The sequence below is a fragment of the Anguilla anguilla genome, chromosome 8 (assembly GCF_013347855.1).
Source record: "Anguilla anguilla isolate fAngAng1 chromosome 8, fAngAng1.pri, whole genome shotgun sequence".
Lineage (NCBI taxonomy): Eukaryota > Metazoa > Chordata > Actinopteri > Anguilliformes > Anguillidae > Anguilla > Anguilla anguilla.
In genome coordinates this window covers 40,538,732-40,560,689 of record NC_049208.1, presented here as the reverse complement: position 1 = coordinate 40,560,689, position 21,958 = coordinate 40,538,732, and the positions used below count along the sequence as shown (strand labels likewise).

At 47.7% G+C, this 21,958-nt stretch overlaps 1 protein-coding gene across 1 annotated transcript in view; it reads right to left on the bottom strand.

The window, feature by feature from the left end:
- bop1 (BOP1 ribosomal biogenesis factor) overlaps positions 1–21,958 on the bottom strand; it is a 71,563-nt gene that overhangs the window by 12,534 nt on the left and 37,071 nt on the right. Inside the window, exons 4-10 of the mRNA XM_035428174.1 lie at positions 6,697–6,851; positions 6,303–6,420; positions 5,440–5,541; positions 3,792–4,004; positions 2,844–3,005; positions 2,631–2,711; positions 538–607 (exon numbers count right to left, since the gene is read on the bottom strand). Coding sequence (XP_035284065.1) covers positions 538–607; positions 2,631–2,711; positions 2,844–3,005; positions 3,792–4,004; positions 5,440–5,541; positions 6,303–6,420; positions 6,697–6,851 — 901 coding nt within the window. The remainder of the gene's footprint in view (positions 1–537; positions 608–2,630; positions 2,712–2,843; positions 3,006–3,791; positions 4,005–5,439; positions 5,542–6,302; positions 6,421–6,696; positions 6,852–21,958) is intronic.

Here is a 21,958-nt window from a genome sequence, read left to right as displayed (position 1 = left end):
CTATGAAGCACAAATATGTTGCATCCTTGGCTGATGGTTTATTTTAAAACGTAAAGACACATTCAGGGTGATTTTGCAAACCAACTGAATTTTTACAACCTGCATTAATCATTTTCATATTTCCTATGTGGCTTCCACTGAGGCCATCCTGCCAAAAACTATGAGAAAGAGAGAGAGAGAGAGAGAGAGAGAGACCACGGCTTCTCTATTTGAGAGAAGTGACCATTAGTTATCTCTGACTGATGCATTCTCTCGGAGAATGCGCAAGCTAATGATTCTCGCCACAGTGTGTCCCTGCTTATTTTCCCTGTCCCCCAAAAACGAATCGCTTATTTTTTTGGTACCGATCGGCACATTGAAGCCAAAGGCATGACATCATGGCTCGTGCTCTGGGGATGATATAAGCGGGCCGGTTAGCTACTGCTTATATTACAAGCGACCACAAGAAATGATCTATTGAGGAGCCCGGAGCTTGAAATAAACGAAACGGCAGCGGGGCCTGCCCCCACATCAAAGCAGAGGAGCTGGGGCACTTACCCGAAGCCAGCCACTGGCCGCTGGGGGACAGGCTAATGCAGCGCACCAGGCTGGAGTGGCCGCGGTACACCTGCGGAGAGAGGGCACGGTCAAACACTGTCAATCAACGGGTGAGAGTGAGGGTGAGAAAGAGAGGGCACGGTCAAACACTGTCAATCAACAGGTGAGAGAGATGTGAGGGTGAGGGTGAGAAAGAGAGGGGGGAGAGAAGGAGAGAGAGAGGGAGAGAGAGGAGAGAGGGCACATTCAAACACTGTCAATAAACAGGTGAGAGAGATGTGAGAGTGAGGGTGAGAAAGAGAGGGGGGAGAGAAGGAGAGAGAGGAGGGGGGGAGAGAGAGGTCATGTTCAAACACTGTCAATAAACAGGTGAGAGAGATGTGAGAGTGAGGGTGAGAAAGAGAGGGGGGAGAGAGGGAGAGAGGGAGGGAGAGAGAAGGAAGAGAGGAGAGAGGGGGAGAGAGAGGTCACGTTCAAACACAGTCAATAAACAGGTGAAAGAGATGTGAGGGTGAGAAAGAGGGGGAAAGAGAAGAGGAGGGGGGGTAGAGAGGTCATGTTGAAACACTGTCAATAAACAGGTGAAAGAGATGTGAGAGTGAGGGTGAGAAAGAGAGGGGGAGAGAGGGGGGAGAGAAGGAGAGAGAGAGGAGAGAGGGGGGAGAGAAGGAGAGAGAGAGGAGAGAGGGGGGTAGAGAGGTCATGTTGAAACACTGTCAATAAAAAGGGGACAGAGATGTGAGAGTGAGAAAGAGAGGGGGGAGAAAAGGAGAGAGAGGGGGGAGAGAGAGAGAAGGAAGAGAGAGGAGTGGGGGGGAGATAAAGAGGGGGAGAGAGGTCACGTTCAAACACAATCAATAAAAGGTGAGAGTGAGGGTGAGAAAGAGGGGGAGAGAGGGAAGAGAAGGAAAGAGGGGGGAGAGAGGTCACGTTCCAACACAGTCAATAAAAGGTGAGAGTGAGGGTGAGAAAGAGAGGGGGAGAGAGGGGAGAGAGGGGGGAGAGAAGGAAAGAGGGGGGAGAGAGATCACGTTCCAACACAGTCAATAAAAAGGTGACAGATGTGAGGGTGAGAAAGAGAGGGGGGAGAGAGAGAGAAGGAGTGGGGGGAGAGAAAGAGGGGGAGAGAGGTCACGTTCAAACACAATCAATAAAAGGTGAGAGTGAGGGTGAGGGTGAGAAAGAGAGGGGGAGAGAAGGAGAGAGCAGAAGATAGAGAAAGAGGGAGAGAGAGAGAGAGAAATAGGGCAGAGAGAAAGAGAGAGGGGGGGCAGAAGTTAGACAGGAAATCCGAGAGAAGAAGAGTGTGTGCGAGTGTGCGTATGCGTGTGTGTGTGCGTGTCTGCAGTGGGAGGAGGAGTGTAAAAAGGGGGAAAGGGAAGACATTTCCTAGACACACGCACACTCTTAGGTGTCCAGACACAGGGTTTTAAGAGTCATCCTCACAAGGCCTGCCCAGCTCTAATTACAGGATTTCAGCACCAACACATGGAACCCATTGCTCTTTTTCAGGGCTCATAACAGCTGATACACCGCACACAATAGCACACTCTCAGGCATACGTCTGCTTAGCAGCTCCAGTTCTCATGAGACGTCATGTTGTCAAAATTTAGTGACCTCTTTTGAAAAAACAAAACAAAAACAAAGACAATTCCTTTTAAACTTGTCCTCAGTGATCCATCTTCCTAATACAGAACAGTTAGCATTTTTTTCCAAAAGCACATGTTTTGTTTAAAACTTCAGGAGGAAGAAAACACATCCCAATTAGTAGATGTGCACCTAAAGTATTTTTCCAGTTGGCACACATCAAATTTCGGGAGCAAACACTCCTAAAACTAGAGCGCAGCAGAGCCCTGGAGCAGAGCTACAGTACTGCGTGACACAGCAGCGCCATTAACCTCACTTTCACTCTGCCTGCCGTGACACTCGCACCGCAGCGAGGACGCGAAGCTAACGCTCCTCGGCTCCATCCCAGGGCTTCTTACGTTAACACCCCGTTCACAGGTCATTAAACCCGGTCACAGCTGGTTTCACTGCAATCACAATGGCTGCCGGGTCCAGGGCCGGGGAGGGGGGGCGGGGGGGGGTCTTACCAGGGACTGCGTGGTGGGGAAGGGCTGCAGGTCTTTGGGCTTGGGCAGCTTCGGGATCAGGTCCTCGGGATCCACGTTCACCTGAAAGGAAGGCAGAAGGGGGGAGAGCAGTTGGAACGTGGTCTGGGCAACCCCGCCCCGACCCCAGCGTCGGGGGGGAGACCGGAACGGTGCGGCGAAGCGGGAGCCGGCGGCGGGCGCAGGCAGGCCTACCCTCATCTTGCGCTGCCGGGGGCAGAGGTAGAGGTCCAGGCAGCGCTCGAAGCGCTCATGGATGAAGCGGGAGAAGGCGGGCACGGCGCGGAGGCAGGAGTGCTTCTGCGGGACGAAGGCCAGCTTCCGGTCTTCGGGGTCCTGCTGCTCCCACGCCAGTTTCTGCGCGGGGGGGGGGGGGAGAACGACTTTAGCAAACGGCTAGCTGGCAGACGCGCGAGCCAGACGCCCCTCTCAGGTTTCCGTTGTAGTTTGAAAGGCATCCTGGGCCATCGACCGACAAAATGATCCACGGTTTACCTCTCTTTACCTTATTTCTTTCCAACTAGTCGAAAGGTTGTTGCACAATGAAATCTATGGACGGTACATAAAACCAAATACCAACCCCAGTATATTTTCATTTTCCAACAGGAACACCATACAATAAGACAGCCAGCATCTGGTACTCCTTTATACATGTTCATTTTTAGTTGCATACTGAGCAATATGCAAAAACGGTACTATACCCTGATAAACAGACAGTAAATATAATCAGACAGCAAAAAAAAAATATATATTTTTTTTTGTCAAATGAGCTAAAGACTGAGCCTTATTGTGGAGGCGGTTAAGCAACCTTTACTGTACGGACGGAGTGTGGCACAGTGGGTAAGGAACTGGGCTTGTACCCGAAAGGTCGTAGGTTCGATTCCCGGGTAAGGACACTGCCGTTGTACCCTTGAGCAAGGTACTTAACCTGCACTGCTTCAGTATATATCCAGCTGTATAAATGGATACAATGTAAAATGCTATGTAAAAGTTGTGTAAGTCGCTCTGGATAAGAGCGTCTGCTAAATGCCTGTAATGTATTGTAATAATTACTGGACAAAGCCTGGATGTACGCAGTTATGAAAACCGCAGGGACGTACGCGGTTTCTTTGTGACGCTGATAAGCGTGGGGCCGAACCCTACCTCCTCCTCCGTGAACAGGTACTCCGGCGGGGGGTTGTAGGACTCCTCGTGCCCCGGGAGCCTGCTCTTGGGCGCGGGCACGTGCATCTTGTGCCTGCCTAAGATGGCGTTGGGGTCCTCCTTGGCCCACAGGTCGTAGTACTGCGGCCCGGTTTCCTTGGGCTTGCGAGGCTTGATCCAGCCCATCTTTATAGCGTGCACCAGCTTGGACACCTGTCACACGAAGGGCCATGCAGCAGCGTTGCACATTACACAAGCATAATTAATACACACCTAATTAAACACAGAAAAACCTTCTGCTTTCTTATATACAGAATAAAACGGTCCTGCCAGACTACCGCAAAGAAACCAACGCAACGCACTTATATGCATGCGCCTAAAATTCCAATAAGTGTTTCGTTTTGCAGAAGGAAAAAACATAATAAGAAAATTGGGAGCGATATCCAAAAACACGATTCCTCAGCCACTGTGGGAGGGGTGAAACGCTGCAATTTCACTTTCAATCGGAGGTCCAATTACTTTAAGCTTTCCATTTTGGAGACCCATTACTACAGAATTTCACCTCCGCTTCCACTTTGAGAACTATGTGGGAATCATTATATCTAATGCTACGCATATGGGAGCGGTTAGGGGCAAAATTGTTCAAAACATGAAAATTTTGTATCGTTCCATATTCATGGTGACTATAAATATCAATTTTCTACATGATCGAAATTCATAAAAACATCCAGGAAAGGTGTCCATCTGCCCAGAGCAAGCCTCTTCCAAATCTTAAATTGCACGCTTCACTGGAAAATGTCTACAACTGCTACAAACACAATTTTTTCCTGAGTTGAGGTTTCTGGGTGAATTTGACAGTGTAGCTTGAGAAAAGCTTGCCTGATCTTGCACAAGAAAGGCTACTGAAAGTAAAACTATTACACTGATTTAAAGATAATTCTGGGCAGGAGCTGAGCATTCCAGCTAAAACCGGCAGGGATTCTAAGCTGGTTTAAGATGGTTTAGGCTGTTTTTTTTTTCAGCTGGTCATAGCTGGCCTGTGGCAGGTCAAAACTGGTTAAGTTGGTAGAGTAAGCTGGTGGTCAGCTGGTGACTAGACTGGTCAGCTGGTTGACAAGCTAAAAGTGTCAATAACACTGCTTAAACCAGCTTAGTTCTAGCTGGTTTAAACTGGAATTTTCAGCAGGGATGGTACATCAAATATACAAGCAGCAGGTCACAGAAGGTTCACCACCAATCCAAAGTTGTTTTGGATTCCACTACCTTTTAAAAACAGCAACATTTACCTAACACATCATCAGGCATGCTGTGTGCACTGTTCCCTTGGGGTGAGGCCTCTGAGTCTGCTTGCTTGCAGGCTACCGAAAGGTGTTAGGCTGTGTCTGCTAACAAATACATAGCTGGCTACCTGTTCTAGCCAGCCATAAATGTACTAATGAAAGGTATGTATTTGCCTGTATCAAACACCAGCTGCAGCTAGGTAGCCAGAAAGATATCTAGCCATCTTGCAGTAGTATATGAGTAGCAAGCTAGCTGGCACCCAGTGCTGGCCAGCAATAATATTGCTGCTGCTAGCCAGTGTTAGCTAACTAGCTGGCTGATGACTGAACACTTTCATGGGGATAGACTTGACAGGGGAGGGCCTCACCTTCTCCTTTTCGATTAGGGATGGAATGAAGCTGCGCTTGTCCTGCGGTCGGTTGCTCACAGGGTGGATCATGGTCTCGTGGGAGAAGAAATCCACAGAAGGCTGTTGGGGATGAGAGAGGGGCAAGCAAAATGGCCGCCGTGAGAAGTAGGAGGATAATGAGGTGAGGTGCATGATGCTAATTCTGAACTGGCTCAAGATGGAAGAGCTCTCAGTGTCACAAAACTTCCAGACAAAACAGCTGCACTAAACGTTTTACAATCCCAAAACAGTTCTTCTGCAATTGCGTAACAGTTTTTATTATCACTGTAGTCTGTATCTTACTTCATGCAAATGAAGTTCAAAGCTGGTGATTTAACATTTGTTTTTAGCAGTGACTGTGCTTTCTGGAGGATGACTCATACTTCTGGTAAGTGTGTTGAAACAGGCCTTCTACTATGAGCATAAGTGTTAATGAAGGCTTCACCATTATCCCCATGATGATGTGAATGACACAACCTAGACGCTACTACATCTGCTTGTAAACCAAACCCGTAACACAATTCAGCCACAACTGCAAAGGAATTATGTCTCAATAAAATAAGAAAATGTCCTTGCCAAGGAATTTGTCAGTGTCTTCAAACCATTTGTACAGGGTAAGCACAGACTGAGACTGGGTTATGTGGGAATACAAATGGAGAGCACAACTTAATAAGGATAACCTTGGTCACACTGGTTGCTGTTAGTAGCCTAGGACGCTAGTCAGTAGCCTAGGATGCTAGTTAGCAGGATGCTGCGCATGAAGCTTGTGAGCCGAACGCAGCGGCCGCACACACAGGGTGGGGGGAGGGTGGGGTGGAGGGAGGCGACTGGCCGATGTTTACCTCGTACTCGTTGAAGTTGACATCCCCAAACTGACCCCTTTGGAGACGGTGGACGAGATCCACCTGCTCGTCAGAGAGCCGGATATCGGTGCCAGTCATCTTATCATGGACAGTGCGCCTAGTGGCAGAGAGAGAGAGAGAGAGAGAGAGAGAGAAAGATATGCAGTGTGACAAACAGGAGCGAAAGAGAGGGTACAACAGAGCAAAGGCAGAAGCCAGAAAATGGGGGAATAAGAGGGAATAAAACGGGGAGGACGAAAGAGTGAAAGAGGAGAACGAGAGAGTGACAGAGAGACCAAAACACAATTTAATCCCAGTCTCTCTTGTCTGCTGGGGTACCAACTTCATATTGCACTACATTCTCATTCAATTAGTTGTGCTATTAAGATCTCACCAGTAATCAGGGTTTTCCATCTTGTCCAGAAACTCATCCAGCTCATCCTTGTTTCTGATTGGCTTGAAGATCTTCTTCCCGTCCAGGTCGTAGCCAATATGGGGGTAGTCGTTGTACCACTCCATCGGAATGTTGCCAACAGTGTTACGAATATCCTTTAAAAAAAAATAAAAAAGAAAAAAAGAAAGGAAGGTAGGAGACGTTATTGACAGCTTCGGTGTTTTTTCAGCACAGGTGGGCAATCAGGCGAGGAAGTGTCGCTAAAGCTCCAGCTTCCCCTTTCCCCTTCCAGAGTAATGCGGGACCGTGTCCTGAGCTGTGCTTTCTCCCCCCCCTCCTGTCTGAGCCCTGGCTGCTAACGCTTTTTCACTCATCGCACTCCCCTTTCCCCCAGCGCAGCGCCAGGATTAGGATTTAAGGCTGGCGCTGACGCTCAGGTACAGGACCCCGGGCCCCACCGCTGAGGAACCCTGCCGTGCCGCGATGCCATGACAAACACCGCACATCATCCCAGGCTGGTTTCATTCCGCTGGGTGTTTGGCACACTTGTTTTACATCAGCAAATGGCCGTCTAAACCAGGCAGCTTATGGGAATGGATGGGTGTAGAAAGCATTTGAAAAATGAGAGGCTTCTTTGTCCTTAAAGAAACACACACACACACACACACACACACTACTGTAAACCTCTCAGAAGTGGTGCCCTCCCTTTAAAACTCCAGACAGCACCTGTGAATGATTTCAATAAAACCGCCTCGACCGCGTCCAATTAGGGAGGATTGGGCCGAGCTGTCATGCCTCTTTAAATGGGCCCAGACCAGGGTGTGGTCTGATTACACTTCTAAACACCCGCCCTGAGGTTTTTTTCCACATAAACGTTGAGGTCAACATTTCTGTTTGGCACGCTGTTCCAAGGTCAAGTATTGGACGGCTAAAGGTACCCGAAACAAACACCAACCCATATATTATATATACAGTATATGTCGTATATTACACCCATCAGGCGAACTGCACTTATGAGCCACACATCAGTTCTATTCCAAACAGCAGAAAAAGAAACTGACACAAACCATTTGAAAGTTAGGCCAAATACAAAATAAGTATTTTGAACGTGTAGGTGAGGGAATTCATAATTAATTCCAGAGTGAAATTCGGAGTGTGTGACCGCATCGTGTGACCCTCTGCATCCTGCTCTAGGAGTGCGGCCTTCTGTCTGTAATGGCGCGCAGGTTTGGAGGGGTGACGCAGGAAGGCGAGCGGTTCTCCTCTGTGTCGGCTGATTGGCCCGCGCTCTCAGACGGCACGCGGGCGGAGCCGTCCCAGCAGCCCCCTCTGTGTCTGCGCTGCAGTCGGGGGCAGGTAGCTTTGGCTCCGCCCGGTCAAAGGACACGGTGAATAATGAAGCTCTAGCGCTAATTTGACATTTCCTGTCTGGAAACCCAACCTCCCGGAAAAACGTAAAACGAAATGTATTCCCGCAGCGCTTGTATCACGCGCTGCGTACTGCCCGAGGCCCAGAGGCCGACTGTGGAAACGGCTTTGAATCATCCCGCTACTTCTCCTGGAGGAATGAGGGCACCTGCTGTGGCTGCCCGACAGCACTGGAACAGGGGAAATTATGCTGTTGTTTCCTTTCTGTAACTGATGCTTGGGTCACTTTAACTAGCATCCCATAGCCAACAAGAGGTTACGCCCCACTTCCTCCAAACAGGAACAGTATCATACTCATCCATCGACTGTTGACCCCTCACTCTAAACCCAACTCAAAGCAAATGATGTACAATTGATAGTTTGTTCGCTATTGGTAGTTTACGTGTCATTTAAAATTGTTACGTACACTCTTGAACCCTTTTGAACACGTGTTGAACCCTCTTGAACACGTTTTTTAATGACGCAAATTTTTTTCAACCCTACTGCTAAATGTTTGAGGCGATGATTCAACCGGGTTTCATCCCCTACCAAGGGTGGGAAATGCCCGAACAGCACTCCACGTTTTCAAAAAAAAAAAAAGTGAATGGAGTTTTTACATCCTGAAACTAAGCCCCTCAAAATAAATATGACCATGTTTCCACTATATAGAGAATCTTCCTAAAGTTAACATACACACATTGCCATCCACAGTGAGGGGATGGGGGCTGGGGGAAGTTCCCTGGGAAAAAGCAACACAGCTTAATTTCATCCTAATCTCCTGGTGAGATTTTGGAACTGAAACAGACCCATTTTGGCACAACCCTGGAGGAAAACTTTGTGAGTGCAAGGAGAAGGATTCCCCCGCCTCCCTCCTCCCCCCTCCGCCCTCCCCTCGGGGGCGCACGTCTCCGGTCGCTGCATCGTGGGATGACGACATCAAACGGGCAGGGCCGTGACCCCGGATCACCCCGCATATCTCATCCCCTTTTTTTTGCGGCCGGTAGCGCAGACGAGCCGCACTGCGAGAGGTCGACATCTTTAAGATCGCAGGGCCCTCCGAACCTCGGGAGACCTCGAGCTCCGTCGAGCAAAGCTCGAGACTTAACCCTCTGCTCCAGGAACAATAAAACTTGAGAGGGCCTTCCAGTGCCCCTTTGTAAGACAGAATTACTTGCGAAACCTAGTTTGCTCACTCAGAATAGCCTCCGTTGTTGAAAGTGTTCAAAGACCCCCATTAATCAACTCACCGCCCTACAGTAAGCAGTTCTCTCACATGGTTCATGTTTTACAAAAAGCCGTGCCATGGCGAGAGCTTCTGGGAAGACAAAACACAGAAGACACAAAGGTTTGTGATGAAACCGTGTTGTCAGTTGGTGCAGAAAGAGCGTCATTTAGTAATTAGTCCACATCCAAAATCACAGACATGGAAACTCCTGTGCAAAAGACTGTGTGGGGGCATTTTTTCTCATATTCTCAAGTTATGACTTCAAAAATTATTTTACTTTATTATTTATATTAAAATTTCCAGAGCAGAACCAGACTGTCATTTAAGGATGTCTGTCTCAGCTTGTTAGCAATGGTACTGAACAAAGCAATATTCAGTGTGTCTGCTTTCACGATTCTTGCTGTGCTTAAGCAGGTGGAAAATGGCAACATCTCGAACGTGTGGTCACCTTGCCTCAAAGACATGCCACACAGACAGGGTTCTTTCCATTTCCAATTCAAGCGTTCACGAATCGCACCAGTCTGACAGCACAGAAGTGCAGAGGCGACATTCCCTTTCGTGGAGGAACACAGCCCATCTGCTCCAGTCCCACCGTATTTCGCGAGCGGCCTTCACAGTGAGCTGGGCGAGGAACCGATGAACGAAAACAGAAACCGTCCGATAGAAGTGCTTCCCTCACAGCTTCACCGAGAAGAATACGAAACTGCAGGTTCGACAAATCGATGCATAACGTATAAACTGCGTAATGATTTTCACAACCTGACAAATTGAAAGTTTGAGTGCGGTGAGGAAATGGGTTCTCAAATAAGCAGCCAGGCCTGTGAAAAAAAAGACTCCAGGCAGTCACTCATTTAGTAAAGGTTGGTCTGGCAGGAGGCGTGGCCAGCAGCAGGGGCAGCACGCCAGGAATCGGAGGGTACGACACATCCCTCAGCCGAAAAAGGTCTATATACAACCCCCCAGGAAAAAAAAACCGAACAAACAAATGAAAAATGAGTAAAATGTGAATTTATTTTAGCGCTGGTACGTCCGCCATAACGCCGCTTTGGAATCGATGTTAAAAGAAAGAGAACGAGCTGGTGCGCGGTGGGAATAGCTGCGGTTGGCGAATAGCTCGCGGAGTCTCTCTTTCAGACGGGCGCGTGGCTCACTCTTTCCGTTCCCCGGCTCCGCTGACCCCTCGGTCGGCCGAATTCCTTTAGCTGGCTGGATGACAGCAGGATTGCAGCATGGAATTTAAGAGGAGCGTGACTTCATCTTTTATTACGAAAAAAAAGAGTTTGACAAAAAAAAAAAAAAAAAAAAAGAGAGAAGAAGCCAATTAGGCGTCCCGCGGGAGAAAGGTTTGGGCGAATCGCTTGCCGATGCGCTCGACAGGACCCGTGGCGTTGTTCGCGGGGGTCGTCTCCGCGGCGTTCCCCCCCCCCCCCCCCCCCCCCCCCTCTTGGGGGAATCCAGGACCTCGCTCCTAACTGCGGTCAGCGCAGCCCCTAGCCTACACGGTGTCCCGTTTTATTTGAGTACGGTGAAGAGCGTGACCAAAAAAAAACTCCAGACCAAAAAAATTTTTACATTTAAATCAGAAAAAAAAAAGCTGAGAGGAGAGGAAAAAAATAAAAAAATCTGCCTGATGCCAAGAGCAAAAGGAAAATGTGCACGTCAGCCTCGGGCAGCTGATGAGTAAATGATGATTGGGTTTCTCAGCTGAGGACCCTTGGCTAAGCACTGGGCTGGGGAACTGGAGCGTTTGAGCATGTGCAGTTCCATCTTCTTATCTGCCAATGGAAGGAGGAGTGGAGGTCATATGACCTGTTTGTGCCTTAAGGGGATCGATGTAAAACTTACCGTTTGGATGAAAAGCTATGGTCTGGATGACCAGGTAAAATGACCAAATGACCACCCCCTTTGGTAAATGTTTATATCTTTGCTTTTCTTTCAGCATGATGATAATCCATTATACAGATAAAAGACTCACTGAAATTTAACAGAGAGAACTTTTATAGTAATAAATGTACGTATAAATGTATGTATCTCTTTTAACCACAGAATGCGCCCCATTTAAAGGAAAAAAAACCAATCCACTACCAAACCACGCAGGGCTTTTCATTACAGATACTGCAGAAATAGAAATCTAAAAAATGAAAAAAGTTCATTTTTGTAGCAAACACAGCTCTTATAACTTTAAGAGACCAAAAACAGTTGCAGTAAATGCAGCTTGTGAAAGTACCAACGCATGATATGAGCATGGCGGCAAAATTCACAGTTTCGAAATGAAACCGAAAACTAAAACTAAGAATTCAAATCAGGTGAAAATCAGGTGGCACTAGTAAATCTATTCAATGGACAATAGTTTGCTGAGAGGGACAGCAAATCAGACACAGCTGCTCAAGCTTGTGAAGTCTGTTTGGCTAGAGACTGTCACTACAGCTACCACTTTACCAACTTAAAGCTCTACATGTAAAATACAGTCAACATCACACATGGGTAAGTTAAGTTTAAGTTTTGAAATGGAAGTAAAATGTGTAGAGAAAAATTGGTACACTGACAACCCAGAGACGAAATGAAAACACCGGCAAAGAATGACTTGGGCATACGACTGCATGTTGATTTACATTTCAGCACACTGAAAGCCACGAACATGCTTTGGGTCAATTTCCTCATAGACAGTTTATGAGGCTACTTAGCAGCCTGTTTTTTGGCATGCCAAGTGAGCTACCCTGAAGGACTTTGATTTGAATTTAAAAGCACTGGAGAGGATAACGTTTCTATGAATTCTTGAGTAGACCCCAGGATCTCTGTTCCCAGTTTGTCAGACAGGAATTACATCACTAACGTACCCATTATTCCCTGAAAGAAAAAAAGGCCCATATAGTGCTCACCCGCTTATTTAAATAAGCAGCGGAACCCGAGCCTGTCTAGACAGAGGGGAAAGCACACCGCTGCACTGATATCCAGTGCATCAGTGCCCTCGAGTGAAGTTTCAACTGTCAATCTAGCACCTGCTGTACTCACAACTGACACCAAGGGGACTTTCAAAATAAAAATGAAAATGTAAACAGAAAATGTGTGTACAGATACACAAATTTTACACCTGCATGTGTGTGTGTGTGTGTGTGTGTGTGTGTGTGCACATGCACGTGGTTGCTTGTGTGTAAATAGACATATAATACATTTTAGGCATATCCCATTTGAAGACCTGAAAGGTCAAGAGAAGGTTTTTTTTTCATTTCTTCAAGCATGTGTGGTACTGAAAGGGAAAACTTTTACTCATCGTGACTCTGAACTCCAGATATTTCCAATTAACACTGGGGAAACTGCCGTCTCCCCCAATGCACAGTGACTGAGTGACTCAGCTTCAGTGTCAGGGCATGACTAAGAGTCCCCAGTCAACCAGGAACACCCCGTCTGCTTGTGCTGAACACACTTCAGACGGTCCCCGCAGGCAGAACCCACAAGCGAACCTTAACCCTCTGTTTATGAGGAAATCACTACTGGCAGTAATAATGAGCGTAACATTTGAAATGTGCTGGAACGCTCTGCGAATGGCAGTCAGGTTAATTCGTGTCGAGGCTTGTTTTGCGCAAGCCCGGGGCTTGAAGGACAGGCTTTGACGATCCAGTCCAGGTGCTGGTGGCTCTCGTGCAGCCATTTTGGCTCCGAGAACGATGACAGGGTGGAACCCGGGATCAGGGGAGGGATAGAGGAGTACGCTTCACTTCCTCACACTTCCCCGCCCGCAGCGCCTTTACCTCAGACCCCGTTTCACCTGACGCGAGGCGCTTCCCCCTCCCCAGCGCCCCTGTCCAAATGAACCCCTCCCGAAATCGGCCTCCACCTGCTGTCGCTCGGGAGCGCTCGTCTGGAAGTTGTTTTTGGACTGGGATCTGCATTACTGGAGGCTCGGCGTTCTCAGCCACTGGGCTCCACGGGACAGGAAAAAAAGGGCTTCTGGGGACCGGCTTCCCCGAAAACATCCGCAGCGCTCGCGGGCGCTCCTGGGACCTGCGGGCTCGGCGGGCGAATAAATCGCCGCTCGCCTTCGTTTGTCTGAACCCCGCTTTTATTTTCTGTTTGCTTTGAAAGGCGAGGCGTCGCGGCGCTAGCTGATCCCCGCGGCGGGAAGCGGCCGCGACGAAAACTCGGAGGGATCGGCTGGGAAACGGATGCGATCCGGGGCCGGGCTCCAGCGGGAACGGCGGACATGGCTAGGAGAGAGGGATGGGGGGAGAGAGGGACACAGGGGGGGAGCAGGACAGGGGGGAGAGCGGGACACAGAGAGAGCTGGACGGGGGAGAGCTGGACGGGGGGAGAGCGGGACATGGAGAGAGCTGGACGGGGGGAGAGCAGGACATGGAGAGAGCTGGACGGGGGGAGAGCAGGACATGGAGAGAGCTGGACGGGGGGAGAGCAGGACATGGAGAGAGCGGGACGGGGAGAGTGGGACACGGGGGGAGCAGGACAGGGGGGAGAGCAGGACATGGAGAGAGCGGGACGGGGAGAGTGGGACACAGGGGGGGAGCAGGACAGGGGGGAGAGCGGGACACAGAGAGAGCTGGACGGGGGAGAGCAGGACGGGGGGAGAGCGGGACATGGAGAGAGCTGGACGGGGGAGAGCAGGACGGGGGGAGAGCGGGACACAGAGAGAGCTGGACGGGGGGAGAGCGGGACACAGAGAGAGCTGGAAAGGGGGGAGCGATCCCCGGAGCCCTCCGCATGTTCACCATCCTGCCCAGGAGAGCACAGCGCTGTGTTTCCACAGCATGTTAAACCATCACAAGGATGGAGCTCCCATCCTCTGCGGGGAGGCAGCACGCGTCTGCTCTTACGCTGTTAAATAACAGCCGTCCAGCTACCCCAGGGTACAGAGACTCTAAGTAATGACAGTAATATAAAGCAAACTGGTAAAGAGATAATGTCTTTGGGAATTCCTTTTTTAAACATTTTTGTTTTGTAATTCATTTTGTTTCGACGTTTTGAAAATTCTACAATATAACAAACAAATTAAATGTAGCCTATTTCACGTACTTAACCGTGGTTGGGAAGTGTTAAAAGTATGGTTTCAAAGATGTGATCTGCAGAGTTTGTTTTGTAAACATTGTTTTATTGCTCTGGAAAATTACAACAACATTTTTCATGAATAACAACGCTGCATTAAAAGAATAAGGTACGCATTTGTGTTATCAGTGGAAGACCTGTGTGATAGAAAACAAGTGAATAAATTAGCATGGTCCATCATTTTAAAAACACGTATCACCAGGAAATTTTAATCCAGTTATCTAGTTACAAATGAAAAGTGTATACACGTGCACGTGCATGAGTAGGTGTGGGCGTGTGTGCACGAGCGCGTGCACGGGCCTGTGTGCACGTGTGTATTTGCACTGGTCAATCCCCGGTTACCATCATTCCCTCTGGCGGTAAGGACTCTCGGCGCGAAAACGGCAGAGGACAATCGCACGGCTATTCACGACTGACGACACAAAGAACGAGCTGCAAACCGTATTTTCCCCACGGTTCGTCAAAACAGCCGATACGTTGAATTAACACGTTGAAGCGGTCCGCGTATCGTGAACGCTCAGAAATCGGTACCAGACGCAGATAATGCTTTCAGCAGCTGGTGGCGGATGTGCTTTTTGTTTTTTTTGCGCAGGTTTGCGGTTCTGAGTTCCTCCGTACATGCACAGGGGTCTATTAGCCAAGCGCTGTTTGATATTCCAGACGTTTTACGGACGGTTTGTTTGCTTGGGGGATCTCTGGATTTGGGAAGGGTAGAGGCGGAGGGGGTTTCGCGTTACGGCACCTGTACATCACACGCACCGAACGTCCGTCCGCCGTTACCGACGTCTCGGAAGGTGGAGCCCCACCCCTGAAGGAAAAGGAGACGCCGCCCCCCCCTTCCGCCACTTTACCTCCGATCCGCCCTCCTTACAGTACCAGTACCAGTGACCAGTGGGGATAAATCACACACAGGAAAAGTCCACAAGTACAAAATAATTCATCTGACATGTACACTGAAAAATGCTTCAAATGTTTTGGGGGGAAACTTTTCTATATCCACATGAGATGCCTTTAATACACTAAACATCAACCTTACTAAAATATGACAACCAATAGCATGTTGGTATTCTGAGCCAGAAGCCCCACCTTCACACCATGAATGTACAGGCCAGTGTGGCCTCTGACAGAATGCAAAAAGGCTGGTTTTGGCTGATGGGTCACTTGTGGGTCACCGTCAGCAGCCTATCACAGGCTCTGCAGCATCACCACCAGAACTGATCACACAAAAAGAAACATCCCAACATTAAACAATGGAAGACCGCACATTTCAGTCCCTTTTCTTTTCCAAGTCTGAAAGGAGAATGTAAAGTTTTTACTGATGGGAGGATTTTTATTTGAAATTTTTTTTAACTACTACTTTTTTATCATGGTGCATTAACAGTCACAAACGTCCTTATGACATTCATGTCAGAAAAGAGTAAGATCATCGCGCTGCGTCACCGGTTTCCACAAACGCGGCCTTTCCGCCGCACCGTCCGCACGCTCGGAAGAAACCGGACCAGTCTGCGTACGCCCGCTCCATTTACGCCTCGTGTTTTTATTAACGACGAACATCTGAGGCTTTTTTACGACCTTCGACACAAACTCCACTTTTACTGCTCAACGCGCACCAGCGAGCTCCAAATTAAAAATCTTATTGCTTTTGTTCACAAGGCTGCGTCTAGAAGATGAAGCCATTTTTTTTTTTCATCGTGGATTAGGCCTTATCTCACTGATCGCTTTTCAACATCCAAGTCACGGACAGCGAAGCATTCATTCCCAAACGGGGGATTACATTTCCAAATGAAACGTTTTCTTTCGTCCACAAAATGTAATCACAGATATGGATCAGTCTGCATCCAGCCGCACCGACTATTCCAAAAAACACAGCATCTGATATGCTGACATGGAGGGTGCAACCCCACTCAAGGCAAAAGCTTATTTTATACTGAAACTAGGCAGCCAGGCAGCAGGGACAGCTTTACACGACCGAAACGAAAGAGCTGCTGGGGCAGGCCCGGGGCGCGCCAGGTGAACGGTTTCGAACCGTCGAGCGCGCGGGGGAATCTCCAGCCGCCCGCTCCGCTCGCGGCTCGCGTTTCGCTCCGGGGCGCTCGAAACGCCGCGGCGTCCGCAAATCCGCTAACTTGCTCGGCTCGCCGCAACTGTGAGTGAATGCGCGTTCGCGCGGCCTCTAACGCGATCGCTCGCAATCCCCGGTAATCCCCGCCCAAACGCCGAGTTCCCCACCGAATCCTCGCAATCCGATCCCCCGTTCCCCTTTCCGCCGTGAGTCATCCTTCTGACGGGGCGATGTGACAGCGAGCGGAACGCGGGCGGGCCGGCCAATGGGCTGCGGGCTCAGTGCGCGGTGGCTGCACGCGGCCTGTTACAGAAAGCGTTACAGGCAGCCACCGCTAACAAGGAAGAACCTGGCAGAGAAGCGGCAGTCGGTCGGAAGAAATTGGAAAATGACTACAAAATGATGTCCAAAACCGAGAACGCCGTATGAATAATACAAAATAGAGGCTTATGGCACATTCCAGAGCTGAGGCTTTCACTTTCATTACATCACTGCAAATCTATTCCACAGAAAGCCTAATATGGTAGTCTTGCAAATATCAGGCGATATTAGGCAATTTTTTTGCCAAACTTAGATATTTTCACTTCTATTCCAGTACCCCGACATAATTCTTTGAAGCTATTTAGCGGTCCTTCATGGAATATATTTTAATGCCCTCTGCGGTATCTTTGCTTTAGGAATCGTTATAATCCCATCCAAAGCAAGAAACCGCCAAAAGACAATATTTAACCTAACCTTAATTAAACTTGGGAGTAGAAACTTTTCACATTCTAATCCGACAAAACCTCACCGTGCTATTGGAGGAACGGTTCCAAGCACACCCACTAGCCGTTTCGATAAATCTTAATGAAATGGAGAAGAGGTGTCTCAGTAGGGCAGTTCTGCTTATTCAGGTAGATCGCCCTCTTCTCAGTGTTTATGGCATCCACTGGCTCTGCTGAGACATGTTCACACTGCATTTACCACGTGTTGTGGAAAAGGAGTATAAATATTCCATTTAATATTCAAAATGACACTCAAAATACAAAAACCGTAACCTTTTGACAACAGTAAACCGTCAGAGAGGCGAGCGGACGCAGGACTCCAGGAGAAAAGGGCTCTGTTGATTTCAGTCTCCCCCCCCCCCCCCCACCAATGCATTTCAGGGGGAAAGAATGGAGTCAAAAGCAGGACCGATTACGTGCTCATTGTACTCCAGGCCTGTTTATATGCTTAATGCACTGCAAATGCACCCGAGAGAAAAGGCGCAATAAAAGAAGGGGCAGGAGCACTTTAATGATGGAAAACTGGGAGTAAGAGCGGCCTCGGCCCGGAACAAAAGGCCCGTCTAATTGCGTTCCTGCTTTTTTGCGTAGCCCCTCCCCGGCCCGCCTTCGCCGCGCAGATAAATTAATTGAAGTCATCGGCTCTTCTTACCCCGGCGGGGTCTTTCTTCCGCCCAGGCTGCCCGCCCGCCCGCCCGCCTGCGCGAACGCCCACACCGCCGCTCGCCGTGACGAGCGCAGCTGCCGCGCCTGTGCCGCGTTAGGAACGACGCAGGCCGCTTTCTGGAGCTTCCAGACGGCGGCGGTGCTCGCTCAACCCCCCAGATACCCCCCCCATCCCCGCCACCCCCCCACATCCCCGGGCTGGACAGCAGACCACGGGACACAGCTCGGGTTGTGGCCCGTTGCCGGGGATCGTTTCCGAATTCTGACAGGCCTCCTACCTGCCGCGCGCCCACGCCGGAACGGGTCGGCCGCCGTGTGTGTGTGTGTGTGCGTACGCGCCGGGGGGGGGGGGTGCAAAGATTCAGCAGGAGCGTTTTACAGATGGGTGTAGGGATTAAATGTCAGCCCAGAGAGAAGGAAGTAAAGGGGAGTAATTACATTCAGATGCTGGACGGCCCTGATGCTTTAAAGCGGGGCGATGGTGGCGGGGTGCCCGCGGATGACAGGGGGATAACAGCCAGCGTCAGTTCTGTCGGCCTTTATGAGGTACCAACAGGTACCATCTGACCAGAGGACTGAAGGGGGTTTAAATACCCTTAATGAAAGCTGCAGTTTTACCGGCCGAATCCTTCCTTTAAAAATTGACTGCCACCAAATATCTCCGCTCAACCGAAATAAAATTAAGTGTTAAAACCTGAAATGTACTTCTCTAGAACCGTAGCAATTAAAGTCACAACTAATTCCGGGTGTTCCAATCCTCTCACGAGGCTCATTGAAAGGAAGAAAATAGCCTGGTAACTTTGAGACATTTTCATAATTACAAAAAATATAAAACAATTCATGTTACCTAATACATACGGAGCTTCTAAAAAATATTTAATTCTTATAATGCCTGGTATGCCAAGCTTGATATGATATGGCTACACTGTTCTTAACGACACTTCAGGCAAAGATGTTGTCGAAAATATTTTTTCCTGAATGGACTAAAGTTTAAAAACTGTCGTAACTCTGCAAATCCAATCCAAACACTGGAGTCCGGAATCCCTGCTCCCAACCTGCTGAAAATTGCTTTTCAAATCAACCAAACTTTATCGAAAATGTAATGTAATGCTGCTGGCCCTTTCCAAAAAAATACCATTAACCTCCAAGTACTCATGTATTCTTACAGGCTAGAAAAAGGAACACATTTGTTTTAATTATAGGGACATAAAATTATTATTTCTTTTATATCCAGATTACCCACATTTTTTATATTATAATTGACAAAGGTTCTATTCAAATTTACTAAACAAAATATGAAAACTTCAATTCATATGTCGGAAATATGTTATGCTGAAGGCAAAAACACTTATTACTTTGTCAATTCCCACATAATAAATGCATTAATTGGGTTCTTAAATAAGAATGAATATAATCATAATTAAGAATGTCAACAAAAAAAATTGACACATTACAAAGTAGAAAAAATATATATACGTATTTGGAATTGTAGAGCGATAGTATTTCTGTACGAAGGCAAATTGATACTTTCAATGTGCCGCGAGCACTATGGACAATAAATGTTAAAGCAATTTCACCTTAAAATTGGTTTCGCAGGGAAATGAAAAGCCAGGCAACTTCAGCATTTCTCACAGTTACGTAGGTGACAGAAGGAAATATTATTTCTTTGGAACAAGATAATCAAATGTGTTTCTACATGAGGAAACGGTCACACTGCTATTGTGTGCAAACGCAAATAATGACTTAGTACCCAATACAATAAAAATTCTCACTCTATGCCTTTTTATTAACTTTTCTAATGTATAGGACTGCTCTCCAACCACAAAAAAAATCTTTTTGGTTGTCATTCAGTCAAGCCATGAATAAAGTCATTTGCAAGGTAATTTTTTCCTGAATTCATACTGTTGCGCTATCGCTTCCATGCTGTGTTTTTTTGGATAGTTTTGCTGATTATTAAGGATTAAAAATAGTTACGGTGGTACAGAAACTGCCTTAAAAACTATATTAAACGCATGTGCGTCCAGTTAGTGTGAAAGCGATTTCAAGTGAAGCATATGTTGGAGTTATTTCTCTTATTGGGGAGAGGCTCTGGAGGAGGGAGAGATACAGATCGCATCGGACACGGCACAAAGCTCAGACTGCCCGCCTGCCAACGGATTTCTCATTGCATCACCTCCATTGTGTCCTCCACCACTTCCTCATAGACCGCACGCAAAAATAAAGCGATATTTAATGTAGCCCAATACAGAGGAGGCAGCCTTTGGACCCCATTCATTACACACCAAACAGCATGAAGGCATCTTTAGGAAGAGGGACAGTGGCTGATATAACAGACCTCCGGAAGATTCTGGGTAATCAGGTACCAGACTGGCCAAAATTTCAAATGCAATCCATCGGCTTACCTCACTAACTTAGATGGCCCAGAAGAAAAGGACACATCTATATTTAAGTGGTTTTACAACATCTCCGTTACAGATTTGGGTTTAGACTCCTCAGATGCTATTATCACTGCTTAAGAGAAGCAGAAGTTGTCATTTGTGAAGAAATAAGAGCCAGACTGCACCTGACCACATCATTAAATTGTCTGGCTGGCACTGACCGTATAAGTTAAAAATTCCTATAATATGTTTCTGAGGGGAAAAAACTAGTCATAAATATAATTTCATATTTTCCATGCGACCAAACTATTACTTTTTCATCTTACTTAATAAATACATAAAAAATAAGAAATTACCATCTGATTGACCAGGACAGACATACTGCACTGCACTAATACCAATGCACTACTGATTACTGAAAATTCTTCAGAAACCTGGCTTTTACACTGAATTATTAATTTGCTTAACAAAAGTTTTACACAGATAATACACAGATTGACAAACAGAAATACATACGCATACACATAATATATTACATAATATATATATATATATATATATATAGTGTCCAGGCTAATATATTCATTAGCCTGGACACTTAACAGACACAATTTAAGAGTACAAGTATGCATATAAAATGAAAGATAGGTCTGGTTAGGTCCCATAGTTCTAGGGATCAATGCCAGTGTCCCAAATAGTGGTTTGAAGCCACAACCCTCCTGTTACAAACTCAGGTCTTTGCACCTGGTGCAGAATTACCTCACAAGGGAACCGGCAGGTAAATGAAGGGGGAACATCAAAGGAAAGCCATCTCATTTTGCCTTACAAATGATTCAGGACTGAGCAGGTGCAGATGACACGCAGCCCAGCAGGGAGTACAGTTTGTGTTATTTTGTTAAATTTTGTTTTGGTCGGCGTGACCGAGCTAATCCAGTTGGAGGTTAATGGCAGAACGCGCAGCCGAGCCGGCTCGCGTTTCCATCTGTTAGCAAGTCTGCCCAGCTACTGGGGGAACATCTGCCCGGCTATCTGCGGATGGCCCGAGCCCAGGAAGCCAGTCTCACGGCAGCACAAGACTTACATTAAAAAGCCTTGGTGAAAGACAACGCAAAACCAGACAACAGGTTTCCTATATTGTTAATCCATACATTTTTTCTGCCGCTGACTCTTTGGTGTGAATTTTGTGGGTAAACTCTTAGATACTAATCAAAACAATAGTCCACCCTTTGAACCAGTGATATCTGGGATGAATGCGTGTTGCCTCTGAAACTGTGTACACATGTGTGTTTGTTTCTTTATGTGAGGGTGTGCATGTGTGTGTGTGTGTGTGTGTGTGTGTACATGTGTATGTGTTTCTGAGTGTGTGTGTGTACACGTGTGTGCGTGTGTTTGTGCTTGTGTGTGTGCGAGTGAGTGAGTATATGCGTGCGCCTGTGTGTGTACATGTGCGTATGTGTATGGGCCTGTGTTTTTGTGAGCGAGTAATTGTGTGTGTGAGTGCATGTGTGTGCGTATTTCCGCGCCTGTGTGTATACAGGTCTAAGCGCACGTGTACTGCTTTCTTAATCAGTACAGTAGAGAGCCCAGTTGTCACCAGCCAGGTTGAGAGCCCTTGAGAGGACACTAAGTTCAGACAGCCTGCTACCATGCCTGCTAAGAGAGGCTACACCCCATTCCCTAGCACAGCCAGCATTTAGAGGGTTAA